The sequence below is a fragment of the Chroicocephalus ridibundus genome, chromosome 13, assembly GCF_963924245.1.
Source record: "Chroicocephalus ridibundus chromosome 13, bChrRid1.1, whole genome shotgun sequence".
Lineage (NCBI taxonomy): Eukaryota > Metazoa > Chordata > Aves > Charadriiformes > Laridae > Chroicocephalus > Chroicocephalus ridibundus.
In genome coordinates this window covers 621,691-640,959 of record NC_086296.1, presented here as the reverse complement: position 1 = coordinate 640,959, position 19,269 = coordinate 621,691, and the positions used below count along the sequence as shown (strand labels likewise).

General features: G+C 44.8%; 1 protein-coding gene across 10 annotated transcripts in view; it reads right to left on the bottom strand.

Moving 5' to 3' along the window:
- PPM1F (protein phosphatase, Mg2+/Mn2+ dependent 1F) overlaps positions 1-18,777 on the bottom strand; it is a 28,676-nt gene extending 9,899 nt beyond the window's left edge. For 8 of the 10 annotated variants that reach the window (XR_010073214.1, XR_010073213.1, XR_010073216.1 and 5 more), the window contains exons 1-5: positions 17,792-18,019; positions 7,351-7,484; positions 2,778-2,977; positions 1,957-2,145; positions 667-810 (exon numbers count right to left, since the gene is read on the bottom strand). Coding sequence is in view for 3 of the 10 variants with exons in the window: in XM_063351574.1 (XP_063207644.1) it covers positions 667-810; positions 1,957-2,145; positions 2,778-2,977; positions 7,351-7,484; positions 17,792-17,967 (843 nt within the window). In the remaining 7 variants the exon portion in view is untranslated. Of the gene's footprint in view, positions 1-666; positions 811-1,956; positions 2,146-2,777; positions 2,978-7,350; positions 7,485-17,791; positions 18,020-18,659 lie in introns of those variants that run through there. The other 2 variants (XM_063351577.1, XM_063351576.1) reach the window with 2 other exon arrangements.
- Between the last annotated feature and the right edge of the window lie 492 nt (positions 18,778-19,269).

Below are 19,269 nucleotides of genomic sequence, written 5' to 3'. Positions count from 1 at the left end.
CATTTGGAGTAAAATACAAGATAATCAGAGTATGTAACAATAGCATTTGCATTGATACTCCTTTAGCTACTTCAGTTACTACAAACATTCATTCTATGAAGGCAAAGGGTCATGCAATGCTATCTAAACTCGCAAGATCCCCACCAAATTTCACGCAATAAAATACCTAGCTATTTAAAATGTATAGAAAATGCAATATACTTTAAGCCTACAGTTAGACTACTAGTCTACAGTTAGGCTAGTAGACTATCACTAGCTTTTGAATGATAGCATAGCATGTTATGAAAGATTTGCTTTATGTTAACATTTTAAATCCCTATTAATCTCAAATTAAAAAGTTCATTTATAACAGGCAGTTTGAAATTCACACACACAAAAAATCCTGTGAAAGTCTTTAATTACTACAAATTTTGAAAAGACGGTCTGAGCAGGACTGAAGTCAGGACTACCGGTACCACCAGTACTTTCAAGGCGACACAGCCGTAGGGATCACCTTTTCAAGCCACAGGAGTGGATGGAAAAGACACACTGCCAATTCTCTGAATCCTACCATACAATATATGTAATTGTGTAAAGCACCAAACACTTAACAAGGCTTGATTCCAAAAGATTTCAAGAGAGATTCTGACAACACACACACGAGAGAAAAAAACAAGTCAGACTTACTTCTCTTTCTGGTTTGTGAGGTTCCATTAACGTCACAGCTTTTCCTTGCTGCACGAGCATTACCTGCGAGTCCCCCAGCCATGCTATGTGTAGCTTGTTCCCTACGATCAGCGCAGACACACCTGTTGTACCACTCCGCAGCTTCTACAGAAGAAAGTAGGAATGTTAGGTGAATATTCCACAAGCCCTACTAGGTTACATGGCAATATTGGAAATCTAGGTTTAATCACACTTCAGTGCGGCACAGTAGACCTGCCAATCATAATTTGGGTACCTGAAAAAAGGTACAAGGTATTAGACAGATTTGAAATAAACTATTTACACATTCTAACATGCAGATGGCTAACGCTGCCTCTGTTATGTTTTCTTCTCCGCTATTAATCCCAAAAGTTATCTAGGAGACTAAGACCCACACAGAGACACACAGAAAAGAAAGAGAATCTGAATTTCAGTGGTATGAACATTTCACAAACAAAGACGGGTCTCCCCAATCCCCTTCATATTCTCCATGCTACCACTAGCAACTACAGACACCTTGCTCTGCATACATCCCCTCATCCTTGGGTATTTAAGTGAGGACGTCAACAAAGGAGGGAACCTAACTGTCCCAGACTCCCTGGAAAGACTAGTGAGAGTCAGACCTCATGAAGGTGCCGGTCCCTCTTTTGTACCTCGTTGACAGAAATGAAGCCACTGACAGTGAATACTTCCATATTTAGTTATTGCTGTAACAAGAGTTCTCATTGAACTGTCTTATAAAAAGCCATCCCCCCATTATGTAGATTTGAAGAAAGAATGTTCATCGTACCAACTTGATTCAAAGCTGATCAATAACCTTAATGAACTGAAGAGTCTGATTTAAATCACAGTATACATTTTTCATGTTACAACCACTTGTGACATTAATGGTGGGACGAGAAAGAGGAAGACAGCGACCACATTATCAGCAAGAGAGAAACTTCTTTTACAGGTAAGAGGTAGGACAACAGAACTTCTAGAGGCTGCCTAATTTAGGCAAAGAGGCAGCAAAGTGCTCTCGCAAATAATTGGGATGTCAGGATCATTTAAACCACACAACACTTCTCTTCAGTCACTCATCTTGAACTTGCAAGCACTGTCATTTTGTTTTCCCTCAAAAAAAGAAATAACTTGATCAAAGAAAGCCTCTACATGTAGCATAATTTCAGAGGGCCGGTGATTCAAAGAAACTGTACTGCCAGAATTTTGTAGGTAATACCGTGTTGTCCAACAGTTACTTAAATGCAATGGAATTAATCTCTACCCACTCACCTCTCTTTTGGCTTTGAAAAGAAACATTTCATCTGTCTTCTGGAAAGAGCATTTCAAGGCCTCAGCTGGATTCTTAACAATTTCTTCATGTAGCCCAACATTTACATGTAAATGGGTTGCTGAATAATTGGCAGCATCCACTCCACCATGGCCATCAAATACCGCAAAGTAAGCACGATCAACGTCATCCTTTTGCAGGGAGGGAGAGAGAGGAAAACATGTAAGTGTTCGAAACCAAAACAGCTCATAGACTGGTACCAGCAAGCAAAGATTCTTTATTCTGAGCTTTCTTCCATATGATGTTGCATAGGTAAGGGCAGTTCAAGTCAGTTTACCCATGTGCAAAATGGATAAAATGGGTACTTGCAGGGGAATTACTTTTTTGTTTGATGTTACTCATTTAATATCCTTAAAAATAATCTGTAATTGAAACAGCAGGCAGTTGGTTACGTAGTCCCACCGCAGCCTCATTAATTGGAACTTGTCCTTGTTCAACTGCTGTTCTCCTGACTTCTTTTCTTAACAGTTCTTAACCTCTGTCACAAGAACATTATAACTCCAGCAACGTAACACCAGGTGAACCTCCCGTCTCCCTGTATCACTTACGACACGAAACACAAGGTCACAAGAGCCCTCCTTACTAGGGCAGTAGCTAGCCCTAACAGTCTGAGTTGGTAAGTCCTCGCTCCAGCACAGACGTGATAAATAACCTGTGGCAACAAATTCCTACCATTGCACAGATCATCCATCACTAGGCCACTGTGTTTATAGGAATGCTGAAGAGCTAACAAAATGACTTCCCTAATTTTGTCCAGACTTACTGATAAACCAAACAGCTGGTTGAACTCTGGGAGCAGAACGTGGCGGTCCTCCATTTTCCGACGAGTGTTACGGATGGCGTGGATGGAAACGAGCAGGAACCGCCTCAGTGGTTTCAGTGGTGGCAACTGCTTCTGCCATTCAAGGCAGACATCCCGAAGCTTGTTGAAGAAGCAGCGCTGCAACGACTCTCCATCCAGCACTGACAGCACAAAGACAAAACAACACATTTTGTCTTAGCCCATCTTTTGGCCTATCTTTCCTTCAAGCTACATAGACACATTCAGCACTCGGCCTTACAGGCTCTGCAAGAATTAAAACAGGCTCCCAAAAATAACGTGGAGAGAAAGTTGCAATGGAAAACAGTATAACATTAAGGACAAGAGCAGCTTCTTTACTTAATAGTTCTCTCTCAAACAGAGGCTTATCAAGTACGTGATTACACTACCAAAAATCATAACAAAGACACAAAAATCAGTCTGGCATATTAGACATAAATAGTACTATGCAAGCAAAATGCAAAAGATATAGTGGTAGGAGTGCATCCCTACCTGCCCCCTTCCCCCTCTGAAAAAAAAAAAAAAAAAGAAAATAATCAAGCAGGCAGAAAAGCCTTCAAGATAAGAGACTGCTGTTGTCTTGGACACATGGGTTGAAAAAGCATTAGCCTGGCTTTGGGTCAGGTTATGTCCTACTGAACCACTTCCACTGAAACAACAAGGAAGTCTGAGAATGTTTTGCCAAGGTCAATAGCTCAACTCGTAATTGAGCTGAACAGATTAGAATTCTAAGCTGTCGTCTTTATCTTTTTAAATCACATGGCTGTAGGAGCTCGAGGGACAGAGGAACGCTTCCGCCACTTTTCTGCTTTGTCCTTACAGAACAGAACTGTAAACACCCACTGACCAGAGTGTGAAAAGCTCTGGCCAGACACTCAAATCCTTTTCTGGATAGGTCCCAAAGATCAATTAATCCAAACTTATTGTTCATCAGACTGAACGGTTTGGTGTTTGCCATTGTGTCTAGCTTAACTTTTGTTATTTGAGTAAGAACTCTGCCTCAATGCTAAGTCAACTAATTTCAAAAAGCAAAAGCATTGAAAAAGATCATCTATAGAGCAAAAATAATTTGCTGGCCCCTCGCGTGTTTCCTAAAGAACTGCAGTGCATGAACTGCCTTTCCTGTTTCAATTTTATCCTGACTCCTGCTAACACTGTTAGCATTAAAGCTTCCTCAGAATTCCTTTTTGTAACTCCTGGTTCTCGAGCATTTCTTTTTCTCAGCAACACTGGATGGCCAGCTTCAGATGCATCTCTGGGCCTGGAGAATTGAAAGCTTAAATTTAAACACAGATCTTTGATTAGCAGTCACTACATACTAGCCAAAAGTACTTTTGGTTTGCTCAATACGCAGGTGTGAATGGGCAAGATATTAAAACTTTTAAATATTAAGTCATCCCATATATAATTAAATAGGACAGCATCTTAGACAGCCCTGTCTGCAGCTATTAGTTTACATTGACATAACTGTCGTGACTGATACTGACCAGAAGACTTGGACATGCATCACTGTTTAAATATTAAGCTTGTGAAACCCCACAGAGTTTAGTACCTTAGCACCAGAAATTCTTCTGCAGTATACCACGTCAAAGAGTGGGACTCATACAGGCACCCGTACGTGCCTTGCTTTTATACAATCACTCCTCTTTCATTCCAAGAATGCTTTCTGCCAGACAGTTATTATTGCAGTGCAGGAAGAGAGAGTCCATACTGTGCTGTAGCACAAGGAATACCTTTCTTCCTAGATGTAAAGTTAAAGTGATGTAATGGCAATTACAAGATAAGGAAAACAAATACAGTCCAAACGTGCCGAGAAATTCCTGCCTTTAAAGTAGATATTCCATGCTGAGATTAGGCAACGCAAGTACCTAAATAGCAAGCAGACTTCCATAATGTTCAATAGGGGAATGGTGAATAGTTGTTGGACCTCAATGACAATAGTGACACAAGAACAAACACATAAAATGGACAGGTATATATACAATGGAAATTAAAGAAGGTTTCAACCATCAGAACAGGGAATGTTCTGGGGCATTTGTCAACAAGGAGTAGGGAGAGAGAAGGGAACCTGAACTACTTCAAGATGGAACTCATGTAAGGATCCTCTGACTTTGCCTGGGCGATCTTAAAAGTAGACTCTCATCGTGTGTCTTTACGGTCTTTAGAGTAAGACAGCAGCATGAATTATTGTACAAGTTTCACCAGTACAATGTAACCATACAGGATTCCAGACACATTAGATGCTTGTGACCAAGCAAATGTCCCTGTCCCTAAGTTCTTCATTACTCACTGTTTCTAAACATCGTCATTTCTTAGCCTTCACTAACTGAAGGTCCGCAGGTGCAAGATTTTCATAAAACCCAGAACTAGAAATTATAATCCTAGGCTCACAAATACATCGCAGTTCACATCTTACATTACTGCTGCAGTTCACCTCAAAGATAATTACACGGGAATCAACGAAGAATCCCCAGCAGGGGGACTGCAAGATGCTCTGATGACCAGTTTCCAGCTGCTTTGTGTATTTGTGCTGAAAACCTATATAATTATCATATGTGGGTTACATTCTGCTGTTCCTTATTTTCCTGCAAAGGTTGAGCAACAGCAAATAAAGATACACTACTGGAGCACAAAGTCACAATGCAGTTAAGACACAATTCTCTCTGATGTAAGGGAGACAATAAGAAAGATGCTTCTATAACACTTTTGAAAATGTTGTATCTTACCACATGCCCTGCGATCATTGTTGCAAACATAATATAGAGCTGCCAGTTATGGAAGATCAGTGCCTTGATCTCCTTCAGTTCCCCCTGCACAAAGCCATACTCTAGCACTGCTGCCTGTACTTCTTTATTATCTTACCACTGCGGTGATCTAGTCACACAAAACTCTTATTTGCCACCTCTCATCCCGGGCAGCGTCCTGCCCCAGGCCGGGTTAGCTGCACTGAAGTCCGCGTGATCGCTCACAGACCAAGAGACACAACAGAACATGGAGTGCGGAAACCAGGTGCTTGGGGGGAGTGAACTCAAAGCAACTGGAAGAGGCACATGGGAAAATCTCTGAAGGCCTGTGGAACGTCCTCGCAAGCTGGTTCTATACGGAGGTGCTGGGAAGGCTCCAGCCCCAGCCCAGTCCGGCTCATCTTGCTGATGTCCTGCACGCTGCTCCTCACATGCCCTGTGAACACCAACCTCAGAATCGTTTCTCCTGCGCCAGAGAAAGGGGGCCAGGGCATGCTGTTTAGACCCCAGCCGAGCTGATACAAAGTCAATTCTTCCCATCCAAAGTGCTGGAAACTTGCTAAATCTCTCCAGACATAGGAAGGCTACAAACATTAAGGCAAGGGATGAAATATTCAGGGTGCAGCAAGACTTAATTAAATGTGTTCCCCCTCCTGCTGTTTCAGACTTGTAGGTGGATACTGAAATAGGCTTCTGGAAAGCGTATCCTGGCCATTACCAGAGCTCTGCTTGGAGACGCATCCTCTGGGGCACACTGAACTGCCTTTCGAGCCATCCAGCCTCCCAGGGAATTGGAAGGGTGAGTATTCCGCCTTACAGGATAGACGAGTTTGCCTAAGACATCTCTCCTCCGTTTTTGTCTTCGACTGTGCCTGCACCCTGCTCCATTTAAATACTTGGCATTGAGATGGAAGGTTTGGTGAAGTCTAATGTTAAACACTTCAGCATGTAAATGCAACAGGACCATCTGTTACACAAGGCACAAACACAGTAGTCAGTCACCAAGGTCTGTTCTCTCTCCAATTCACTCAGACAGGGGAAAATGCAGGCGTCAGGCGGAAGACACATGCATCAGGTTCTTCATCCCTCAGCATCCCATCTTTATAGGGGAGGGTGGGAAGAGAAGAAATAATTGATAAAGACAGAGACTACTGAGAAACTTGCCAAGAGAAAGACCTGGAGTTTCAAGATGTTCAGGTTGTGGAGGGCTCACAGGTCCCAAAATCTAGTTCCCAAGAACAGGCAAGAGCAAGATGGATTACCTGGATGAATTTAAGGTGTCAGCATGGCTGCACAATAGCAACTGTGATGATTCCAATGTCAAAACACAGAAGCAATTAGCTAAGGTCAGTCTACCAAAGAGAAAAGGGCACTTCAAACATATAAGAGGTTATCAACTTAAGATAGGAACTGAACCAGTTCAATTTAAGTGGAATTATCCAATGAGGAAAAGAAACGTTCTTACCTAATTCAGTTAAGGAATCACAGTGGACAAAGTCATTAATTCTTTTTGGGAAGAGAAACTCTCTTCCCTTTCCAGAAAGCCAACCCACACAATCAGTCTGGGGCTCCAGACACCACGTTTGCATCTTGCCCACAAAACTAGCATAGCTACCTTCCATCCCACAGATACCCAGCAGGAGCAAATAAAGTTCTGCTCTCTGCTGCTTGCCAAACAGCCTGACCAAATATTCTGGTAAACATTTCAAAACACTGGAGTCTTCCAACAGACAGCCTCTGGGAAAACCACAGAAGGAAAAAATTATACTTACAGGTGAACCTTTCCTCATCTCCTCCTCCCTCTGCTTCCACACTTTGCTGCTTAAATTCAGTCAAATCTGTTTGGAGGACTTCATCAACTGCAGCATGGATCAATGATGCTGCAAGAAGTGGTGAAACACCTCTGCTGGTAAGAAAAGGAAGGGAAAGCAAAATAGACTGCGTTAGTTTAAATTGAGCTACAACCTCACTGTTTTATGGTTAGTGACCTCAGAATTAGAAAGCCTTACGCACAATCAGTAATTCCAACTTCATTAGTAAACTAGCAGAGGAAACCATATATTCAATATTTACTCATACAAATCTTCAGCAAGATCTTCAGTTAGACAACTGCTTTCTCAAGAACGCAAAGAGGAAGAAGCATATGAATCATGTTTTCAAACTGTTGCCTCACACTCCAGTCGCAGATGGTACCTCCTTCTCCTGAGCTCTCGGATAGGAACTGCTACCTTCAGTTCCAGCCTCTGAACACAAACATTTTGTTTCTACTCACTACCCAACATTTCTTGCTTGCAGTCAACTGTCTCACCACAGACAGTATCAGGATCTCTGCACTGCAGTACACACAAATCTCCAAAAAGGCTAAAACTCCATTTCCCTTCCCTCCACAAGAAGAGTCATGCGCAGTACTAACCTATGGCCCTTTAACACCCAGATACTCCTGACAGCAAGTTTCCCAAAGGAATCACACAAGAAGAAAGTGCAGGGTTGGCACTGGGGACCAGGCTAAGAAAACACTCCAAGACTTGTGATTCAGCTGAAGCGTTTAGGTAAGCATCTAGATGACAGTAACGCCAATAACACACACCCTTTCCTTTTTACTACAAGCTTTTGCAAGCTCCACGCTTTATGGGAAGTACATGCTTGCTTTAGTACTTTTGAATCTGTAAACAAATAAGCCCTATCCAACTTTAAAATAGGGCTACTAGAAAATAACTCCTTTATATTCACTATATTCCTGTGGCAGGCAGTAACAATTACAGTACATAGCACACATTCCAGACATTTTCTATGAGCACAATGAAGAATAAGCGTGGACATCCATAAAACACATTTTATCCATTGTTCACGGAGTGTTTGATACCCACAAAGTATCCAGTTATACAACCAAATAACACGTTAAGGCAAGTGCAGCAAGTCAGGGTCAGGACTTTGCTTTGCCAGGGAACATTTAGAAAGTCCTGCACAAAACTGACTGGCTGCAGAGCAGAAAATGGTGGAAGCAACTGGTCTCTGCAGAGGTTCAAGAGATGGCTGGTTTTGTGCTGGGAGGGGAAGACCGTGAGGTTTTAGACCCCAGTGACAAGCAGCTGAAATGCATTTTGCCATTGTGTTTCGGAAAGAGAGGCCCTGTCACATCCCCGCAGCCGTGTACGCGTACCTCCCGTGGCAGCAGACAGAGAGCATTGTGCTTGGCAGCAGGCGGCGAACAGAAGCCTGTTTTATGCTACGCGTTCTGTAGCGCTGATGGCCTACTCTAATGAGTCATTTCAGTACTTCAAATAGATGGCAGCGTGTTTGCAGTCCTTTCAGTGCTAGCTGCAGTCACATCCCGTTAAGGAAAGGCAGAAATTGGCGGTTTTTTCCCCCCCAGGGTAACATGTTTAGGGGAGTCAGTTCCTTTCCTACCCAAGTTAAAAGTAACAATGCCTGCTTATAATCACTCTGACGCTAACAGACAACCTTTTAAAAGGTCGGGCAAGAAACACATCCGAAACGGATATGGCAACCCCCCTAAAAAATCCTGCTTCCTGTTTTTGTTTGCATAGGTGGAAAAAAAAAAGGAATATGAAAATACAAGCCACACAATGTCAGATGTGTAGCTGATGTGGCTGAAAGTCAGAAGCTTTAACTAAAGGAGGTTTCAGCTCCAAGAATACAGATTAAAAATATCAAGTGAAACAGCTATGCATTTAAATGCATAGCAAGAGTCACAGCTTCAGTCACCTTCAGAATTTCTCTGCTATGCTGGCAAAAAAATTCAAATCTAGGCTGGGTTTCCAGTTCAGCGTCAGAAAAGGGCTTAATGCTTTGATTTTAAACTTCGTAGACTTCTGCTTTCCAGAACCCTGACTTGCTGAACTCGGTCCATAAAAAGAAGCTTAAACAAAAGGCAACACTCTAAGTTCTATAATTCACAAGTCCTGCATAAACCTCTGCTTACAGGATGCCTGGAACAAAGAAAAGGCTTACGCGTTATTATGTCACATCCTTCAACTTTTTCCAGTTGCCACCCAGTTCCTAAAAAGGAAATTCAGAGACTCCTCAGTAGGGATATGCTTCATTCAGCTTTGCTTCCTATGCATTTCCTCCCCCTCCACAGTTTTGCAAATCTATACAAAGAAAATGGTTGCTTATTGCGATTTTATTTCTTATGCAGCCAGCAACAACACCCTCGAGCAGTTTGAATCTGACGTGTTGATAAAAGATAAAATAAAAGCCTAAAAAATGACCCTACCTATTTAGCTCAACTTCATTTCCCCACAGAACATATTTGTTGATTGCTTTATAAACTCTTAATACTAGTACTACCATATTGGTAAGTCTGTTTGTCACTCAAGCTCCGGTAAATGGAGCTCCAGGGCAATGGCATCTTCCATTCAGTTTAAATGTTTCCTGGTTCTAATTTCATCCTCTAAATCACAGACTTCAGGACTTAACAAAATACATAATTAAAGAGCAGCAAGAACTGCTCCTTTAGCTGAGAGCTACAAGGTCTCACTTGGCTAGAGAGTCTCTGGAAGCAGGCACAGTACCTATGGCAACCAGTGTAAAAGCAGAAGCCCACTGCAGTTACCATAACAGACTTCAAACCCTTTCTGTAAGCAAAGAAAAATGTCACTTATTGTTAAAATCTTCCTTTCAAAGAAGCCCAAGACACCCTGCTGACAGGCGGAACCCAGCATGCTTTAATCTTTATGAAGCAGAAGAAATACTGTAGCTGTTTCCTAAGTGGGAAAACAACTGTGCTGGGAAGAAGAGGGAAGCTGGTGGGGTGTGTGACGTGGAAAGGACGTTACCTTCTCTTCAGAGAGTCTTAGGAGAAGCGTGTCAGCCCCGTGTCTATGACACACGCAGCACTAATTACCTACCCTCGGCCTACACAGGCTAGTAGTAAACAGACTTAGAGTTTCTTTGCTACAGGCTGTTTCTTCGCTAACAAAAAGGGTGTGTTTTGACCACAATAAAAAATATTTTAAAAGAATTAATGCATGTTGCAACAGGGCAGATGAGGCACTGTAGGTTCACCACCAGCTAAAGTCAGATAGCCAGTGGTATGGAGTTCATATCCTCCAGCCACTTTATAGCAAAATACAAGCCTCATTTTAAAAGCTTGAGTATAGATACAAGTGGTAAGTTAGAGAGTAAAGCAATACTCCTGCTAATAAAGAACACACTTACATTTGCATGCCATCCTCCTCCTTGAAAGGTTCCAGACCACTGGACACATACACTATTGTTAGAAGGAGCTATGCAAAGCCTCTGTTGATACACATACCCGTGGGCCAAAATAAAGTTACACACGGAAGTAGAAAGTAATTATGATATTTTGCATAGTTTAAATTTGGCATGAGTTGCAGAACAGAACTTACTTCTCTCCTTGTTCACCTTGTTTCTCTTCTGCAATACAATCTAGTTCTCTATTTTATTTCACTTTAAAAGACCAGCTGTCACGCTGTCACAGCCACAGTGTATTTGCGTGTGCCTGATCAATCATAGGACTGCTACTGACCCCTTACACACCAGCCTTCAGAAAGAAAAGACAGAATATGCACAAATTCCCTCAGGGAGCAGAAACCCTAGTAATGTCACTTCTTTCTTGGTTTTATTTGGGTGATCAAATCCCCAGCACACTTGCAGTCACCAGTTCAGAGATGCCCCCCCAACTAGGAGGGCGTATTCAGAAGTCTCTAGTAAATGGCTTGCTGGGCACCGGCGGGGGCATCCAGAGCACCAAAGGTCAGGCCACCGCATCATGCCCAGAGCCTCCACCATGACTACCCTGATTTCAAAGGCTTGACAAGGGAGGATGGCCGTTGGGCTGTGTCTCGGGAGAGCGGAGCGGTGCGGACGGCGGCTGCTCTGAGCTGGGAGCAGGGAGAAGCAAGCTCTGCACAACCTGCTGGAGAGCGGGACAAAGCCTCAGTAGGACATACCAAACACCCAGTGCTTATGCAAATGCTTCTGAATTTTTATTTACTTTTTTTGGAAGGAAAATAATACACATCCTACCGCCACCCCCCAGTCTCCCACAGTACTGCCAGGAAATCTCTGTATAAAGAGAAGCATAAGAGATTACTAACTGTATTGGCCAAGTTGTCGATCACTTGTCACTTTTCAAATTAAAATAAATAAATAAATAAAAGGTTACATGATGTTCTTTCTAGGTATTATTACCAAAGTCATGGCAACAAGGCAGCAGTGGTGCTGTAGGCCAGAGCACCATGGTACGACCCTCTTTTCCTTCCAGAGGAGGCATCTATCTATCTATCTATCTATCTATCTATCTATCTATCTATCTATCTATCTATCTCTGCCTATGTTGGGGAACAAAGAGGTGCTGTATCTGCCAGCACAAGCTGCTAGCATCAGTCAGTGCAGCTGGCTTTTTTTGGAGGGAAGATGTATTTTTGCACTGTTTGCTACCCAGGCTCTGTCACGCCAGAAGATCGCATACAGTACAGCTCTGCCAGTAAAGCAAAGTTTGCGCCGTGGACTCAATGTGCGTTTCCAGCACGTTACCGCTGTATCAGCAAAGTGGGTTTAGTGCGGATCTGCAAATGCTAGCAGTTCTCTAGTAAGTGAAAGATCCTCTCACACTGCCAAAATAATAGCAGGTCACAAGTTTCCTCGTGAACAAAAGCTGCTTGTATTCAGTATTTTCTCGCCAATCTGCCACTTTTATTTCCCTCCCCCCTTTTTATTCTTATAATCAACTACAGAATGTTTCCACTCAAGTGGCTCTAAGCATTGGTATTTATTACAGCAGCAACCAGCGTTCCCAGGGTGATGGCGACCGAAAAAGTACAAATATCTGTCGAGGAGAGAACATCTGACATCCTGCAATGCACAGGAAGTTGTTCCTTGTGTTAATGATGTCAGGTCTTTACAGCAGATTAACAAGATGGAATCAAAACAAATATATAACCAAGGCCATACACATCATTTCAATCTTTTATGTTTCCATCTTTACATCAAGCAATTTTTTCCAGATTTTCTTCTGAAACAATCAGAAGCAGCAGCTTTAGAATCTGGAATCCGTCGGTTCAGGCCCTTCAGCCATCATCAAACAGTTTTTACATAAAACGTGCAATGGAGAGTCACCTGCTACTTCCATTTCATTCTCAGCAGGAAGAAAAACCACACAGCAGAACAGGAAAGGTTTAATTCCACGGATACCACTTTTCAATTAAGCCCTCAACCTGTTTCAAAATCGAGTATTTCTTATCTTGGTGCCCAACTCAGCAACAGAAAGGGTGTTTGACACAGGTCACAAGAGCAAAATACGCAAGTTCTAAAGAAAGGCAATTTCAGTTTTCCGAGCAGAAGCGAAGAAACCTGATTTAAACACCAGCAAGCCAGCCCTAAAAGTGTCCTCATCATTATAGATCTTCTCTTTTTTCAGCATTTCATCAAGCTTTTTCTCTCTTGTATTGCAGGCATCCCTATACATACACTTCCTTTTTAAAGGCAAAGTGATTATTTCCCCAAGTTACTATTGAGAGTATCTTGTAATGACGAAAACTCCCTGGGAGTTTTAAATTAAGCAACGTATTCTGAAAAGCAATTTACTGATCACAAAATTAACCGTTTGCCACACCTCTATGTACTGTTGGAGGCAGGTCAGAACTGCCAAAGCCTTTATTATCCAGACACACGTGCAGTGCAAGCTGCACATAATTTCTCTCAAGCTGTGTATCGTCCTGCCATCAGCTTCAGAAGCAGCAGGGGACAAACCCCTCACAACAGAAAACAGGTTCGTTCTGACCACCACCAAAAACTATCAGAGCCGGTTTGTTAACCATTTGCTAAATTAACCAGTAAACAGCAGAAGTACCACATTCCTCTCATGCGTTTTTATCAAGGCTTCCAATTCTAACACTATTAATCATAAACCAGCCAGAAGAGCGGTGCTGCTGAAGGAGCAGCCTGTCTCTGCTGATCCCACCCTTGCTGTCGCTGCCACAACTGGTCCCACGAACACTAGGAAGTTTGTTTGCAGGCAACCACACATGAAATTCACTTTCTTGTCTGAAGTGAATGGATCACTGGTACCGTGAACATGTTCTTAGCAATGAGAAGCATTCCTGCATTACAATAATATACACTAAATGGTACAAATTAGGAATAAAGAAGTAAGCTTCAGGGGACTCATTAAAAGCAGAGGTCAGGGCAGACAGGGTATTAGTCGCTTTCTCAGAGGAAGTAACTAAAGGGAGTTTTAAGGAGACTGGGTAAACCAGAAGCAAGATATTTTTTCCACCCTCTTCACGCTTACATCACATAAAAACATCAAAATATCAGAACTGCTGAATTAACTATTCTAAAAGCAAGGAAATACTGAAAATAAAGATGCCAGAGCCACACCTTGGGTGTAAGTAAGCACTACAGAGTGAAACACAAAGACACAAAACAGGATGCTGCGGCGACGGAGAGATGCAACACAGCGAGTTGTCTGGGAGGGGGCAGAAAGGAAGCAAAGTCTCACAACTGCCATTGTAAAGTCCCCTCAAACAGGAAGGCTGCCGGAATGTCACATTGCTCTTTGGCTATGTCACGGCATGGTCACACAAGCTTCGGCTCCTATCAAGGGAAAGGAGAAATTTCTGTACTTGGGGGGTCTGACTTCATCTCGTGTTCTGTTTCAGTACAGGTTAGTAAAATTTCAGCTTAATTTTTTAAGCTTTGGAAGTAACTAATGGACTCTTCATTCACATTGACCCATTTCCACACGTTATTGGAATGCATAGCTCTTACCCAAAAGTGTATGTTACTTAAAATTCTGCGAAACAAGATTACTTAAGCTTGCCCCAATTCTTCAGAATTTTAGGTATGTATTTAGCTCCATACAAGGGAGGCAGTTCCATTGATTTAAATTAATTATTCAAAGCAGAAGCATCTGCAAAGCTCCAATGGATTAGCGATTTAAGTCCAAATCCTGCCGGGAAGCGAATGTGATTGGCTGTTTTAGCTAATGTTTGGCTATAGCTGCCTTTGCAGTCAATTGTTAAAATAATTCATTTTAGATTAGTAAAGGCGTTCAAGGGGGTTAGGCTGAGACACCCAACTGCTTCCATGTAAGAGATGTGTGTAGCCTTAGAGAAGCAACAGCATTCAGAAGCTCCTTGTTGGTCTAATGTTATTCCTTACCACATTCTCCTCGCAACAGCAATGCTGGCTGGTGGTGGAGGAAGCATGTTTCTCCTTGCAAAGACACAAAGGGTTTACGCCTCCAAGCAACTGGAAGGACAAGCTAAACATCACCATATGTTGTCTCACGAGCCAAGGATATTGCCGGACCTTTTCTGGCTTGGGCCCTCCAAAGCACAACCCAGACATCTGTGTGGGCGTGAATGAAGTATCTGACAACGCAGAAATAGGAAGCAGAACTGCAGAACCGTGTGCCAAACTCAATTCCCAATAACACTTTGATCTATAGAGAAACTCTTCATCAACACTAATCGTCACATAAAATACATTCTGTGACGGTGGAGTGTTAAAGAAGTCTCGAACAGAGGAAATACAGAACTAGCATCAATGCCAGAAGTCAGCAAGGTACATCCAATAACATCTTCATGGTGTTAAACCCGGTTATATTGACACGTAATATTTGAATATAGTGCGTGCGCATTGTCCACTGAGCTGCCACCTGTGTGTTAGAGATGCCCCCAGGACAGCCTGCAGCAGCGGATCACTGGATCACAGTGACCTCTTGCGAACTCGCTTCCTCATCTGGTATCTCTTCTGCATCTTTAACAACTTTCACACAAACATTGGCATGTCTTGTAAGTGTCATCCCTCCCATTATTGTTCCTTTTCTTAAAGCCTTTAGCATCCTTCTTTCTCCTATTACCTTACATTCCCTGGTCTATTTTGTAGAGGATTTGGGGGATTCAGATCAATTGAAAAGTTTATTTAACCTTTGAAAGTGCATTTTGAGTTGATCTTCAGTAGCAAACCTGGGAAGTGGGAAAGAACGCACAATGTTTGGCAATTAGTCACACAATCACAGGCTTTAGTTTTGGTCCTTAATTGATTATGAGAAGAGGCCTGCGCTTTCAAAATAGATCCCTGTCGTGGCCTTTGGCTCTACCAGTCTTTTCCTCCACATGCACGAACTTAGCCTACCCTACAGGAAACCGCAGCCTTTTTGCAATTGAAAATGAGGTTTCTCTTCATCATAGGAGCCCAAAACCGAGTGGTAAGTCTGCTGGGATCCCTCCATCTGACACTTGGGGTATGCTGCACTACGCCCAAGCACAGAACTTCACACACAGTGTTGCTTCGCTGTTTTGCCCGCAGGCAGCCACAAGAACTCGTAAAAACACTTTCCTTATGTATTTCTGTTTTGCAAGCACATTTTGTGAAAAGCATAAGTAAGTAGATTGCTGCACTTTTATTCTGCTTTGCTTTCTTTAGCTATCTTTCCCCCTTTTTTTTTTTTTTTGCCAGCTCAGGATTAAGCTGCTCCACGAAGCCGGCTGTCTAATCAGAACTGGCTGCAGGGCAGGTATGTGAAAAATGCAGCTTCTGACAGGGCAGGCTCCTTTCTGTGTAAACACCAGAAGTGACAGGTGAGATGAAAGCATTGCAAAAGCAGCACTCTTTGTGCTTCCACTTGTTAATATGCCCATTAGAGAACAACAGAATGTTAGCAGATATGCTACTCAGAAACGCGGTTTCAAACATCACTCCAGTTTGAAGAATCTACCTGGTATCTCTATGGCGTCATACCTTGCTCCCTAAAACAATTTTAGAGAACAGCAGCCTGGCCCACGTGGCAGATGGGTTCCCATCTGATAAGCATTTGATCAAGACTGACATTACTCTGTTCTTTGCAGCGCTCACCCAGAACCACTCTTGCTCTGACGAGTTCAAAGACTGACTGCACGCAATGAATTTGCAATCTCTTTTAGCAGTGCAACAGCTGTGTTTTGTTCCTGAGCAATTTAGTCAAAGCCCAACTAAGTAATGCAATGATCAACTGTGTCTTTTTCAACTACAGCCTAAAAAACTAATTTTTTTTTTGTCTGCGTTTCTTGTCTTTAAGTTTAGGCACACCATTTAACTGAATGGTATTATCTCCAGGAACATCTAAGTAATATAATGCACAGAAATAAATTGATTTTTTAAGGCAATCTAAGTACCTGAAAATCACCTATAGACTTTCAACAACAACAAAAATCTATTCAGTGTTCATAAACTCACTAGATAGTAGCTAGAGACAAGTAATTCAAACCCTGTTTTCTATCTCTTTATCAAATCCCTCTAGTAACCCGGTAACATTCAGCATACCTCAACGGAGCCAGTCTCCTTAACTCCCCGTCTTCACTACTTATCCCCAGTACCACAGCACAAAGTCAACTCCCCACTTAAACTTTTATTTTTGTGTGGTTTTAGACCATCCACAATCCCTGTTCTTGACTCTCAACACACACTTTAAGGAAGCAGACCGTGGTAGGAACTTTGTAAAGCCCAGAACAAGCCGTCCCTACCTGACACGCTTCAGGGAGCAGAACAAAGAGCACCAGAAGAGGGTAAAGCAAGAGAAGTTATTACTGGTGAAGCGCTACGTTGCCAGAAGTGGTAAAATGAACGCAAATTCTTAGCGGTGTTAGAAGTCTAAGCTGACGCGGACGGAGGCTGTAAGATGCCTCTCCCGGGATGGGGTGACAGAAGCACGGCCGAGAGGAGAGCTGGGCCCTCCAGCCGCGCTGCGACTCCGCTCCTACCGTCTGAGCCGACGCCAGCCCGAGCAACCCGCGGGAGCCCGTCCTGCTCGCCAGGGCGACTGCGGCGCGGCGGGCGGCCACCGGCCACCGCGGCACCCACCGGCCCCAGCCCCGGGCGGACTCCGCGGGGCCCCGGGATGCAGCTACCGGCACTTCACCTCACGAATCGGCCTGTCACGCTAATTGCGGGGCTGTAATTTAATCTCTCGCGCACCGAGAGCGGGACGGAGGTACTTCTGAGAGCACACAAACATCACGATAAAGGCGCAGGTCTCGGCAGGAGGCCTGTGACAGAACCACGCAATTAACAGCCCAGCTTTCACGAGAATATTCACGACAATTAAGAAGGGGGAAACCATAATTAAAAACGTAATCAAGCGTTCCCTAAGCGAGGTCTGGCGGACCCCGCCGCAGGCCCCGCTGTCTCCTCAGGAGGCGCCGCCCGCCCCGGGCCCCTCAGCCGCCCGCCCCGGGCCCTCACCTGCCGCCCAGGAGGCTCCCGGCCCGCTCGGCCAGCGCGCCCGGCACCTCGGCCTTGCTCAGGGCGCCGCTCCCCGCCGCGCCCCAGGGCAGCGGCTCCGCCGGGCCCAGCGGAGCGGGGAAGTCCCGCAGGAACGAGCTCAGGGCGGCAGCGGCCGCCTCCGCCTCCAGCGCCATGGTGGCGCCGCGCTCGCGCGCTGCCCGCCGCCGCGCCGGGAGCGGGACGGGAGGGGCGTGGCCAGCAGCGATGCCCGGGGCGGGGCGGTCACGTGGTCGGAGGGGCGGGGCGGGACCGCCCCATCGGCCCCCGCGGCCCGGGGGCGCCGCCGGTTCCCCGTCCGCGGCCGCCCGGGGGACGAGCCGTGCTCGGAGGGCGGGCGGCGCTCCCCCGGGGAGCCCCTGCCCCGTGACGCGGCGGCGGAGCGCGGCCCGGCCCTCGGGCCTGTCCGAGCCGTCCCGCGGCCCCAGAGCAGGCCGCGGGGTGGGAGGGGGCTCGCACAACGCCCCCGCACCAGCACCCCGACAGCCGTGGCGGCTCGCGCTGCGGGCGGTGTCTCGGCCGCCGCAGCAGGAGGGTCTCCAACAGCCGGGGAGCAGCCCCTCACGGCAGGCCGGGGGCCACGCAAAGACGGATTGTTTTACCAGAAAGAACATTTGATAGGTAGGAAAAAACAAACAAGAACTAGCAAAAAACGTCCTACCTATGGCTGGGCCTTTTAAGCAATACTGTTAAAACACAGTTCATGTTTGAGCTGTGACTATATAAACATCTGATCAGAGGAACAGGCTCGGGGCTGTGGAGCTTTGCCCGTCTTCTCTTGCTCAGAAACGCACACGCTGCCAATTAAAACAGCGGAGTTGTACATTACCTCCTGCAAGGACTCGCCTCGCCCTCCCGCTGCCAGCAAGCGATGTGCCAAGCTGCCCTCTGCCTATGCTGCATCCGAACGCCGGAGCCGTTCCACCAACCAAACCTGCAGCAGCATCCCCCCCGGCGCTGGAACTGCTCGGGGTACAGAGGACACAGACACACCTGACCAGACACAATCAGCTACGTGCACATGGAAGGAAGGGAGAGAGTATTAACATATTTGTACAATTAGATTTGGTAACGTGGCAGCCAGTGATTAGACACAGCTCCACACAAAAACATGAGGACGCCCTCCTTTTAACAATACAACTAACCAACACCGAAACGACAATGTGGGGAAGTGACAGCACAAACTCTGGGATGGGGTGTGATCAGCTGCGTCAGCACCGAGGAAGAGCACGGGTTTTCTGTCCTCCAGCAGCAGGAGCAGGTCCTACTTAACTGGGCCCATCGACCAAAAGATACCGACTTGGCTGCACAGACCGTCATTTGGAAATCGCTGCTGAAGGCAGATATTCCCCTTCACATTTATCATTTCCATTTTGTACCTCTCTTGGCATTATTCTCTTATGCAGCAGAGTGATGGATTAGGAGTAGTGCTCTTGCTA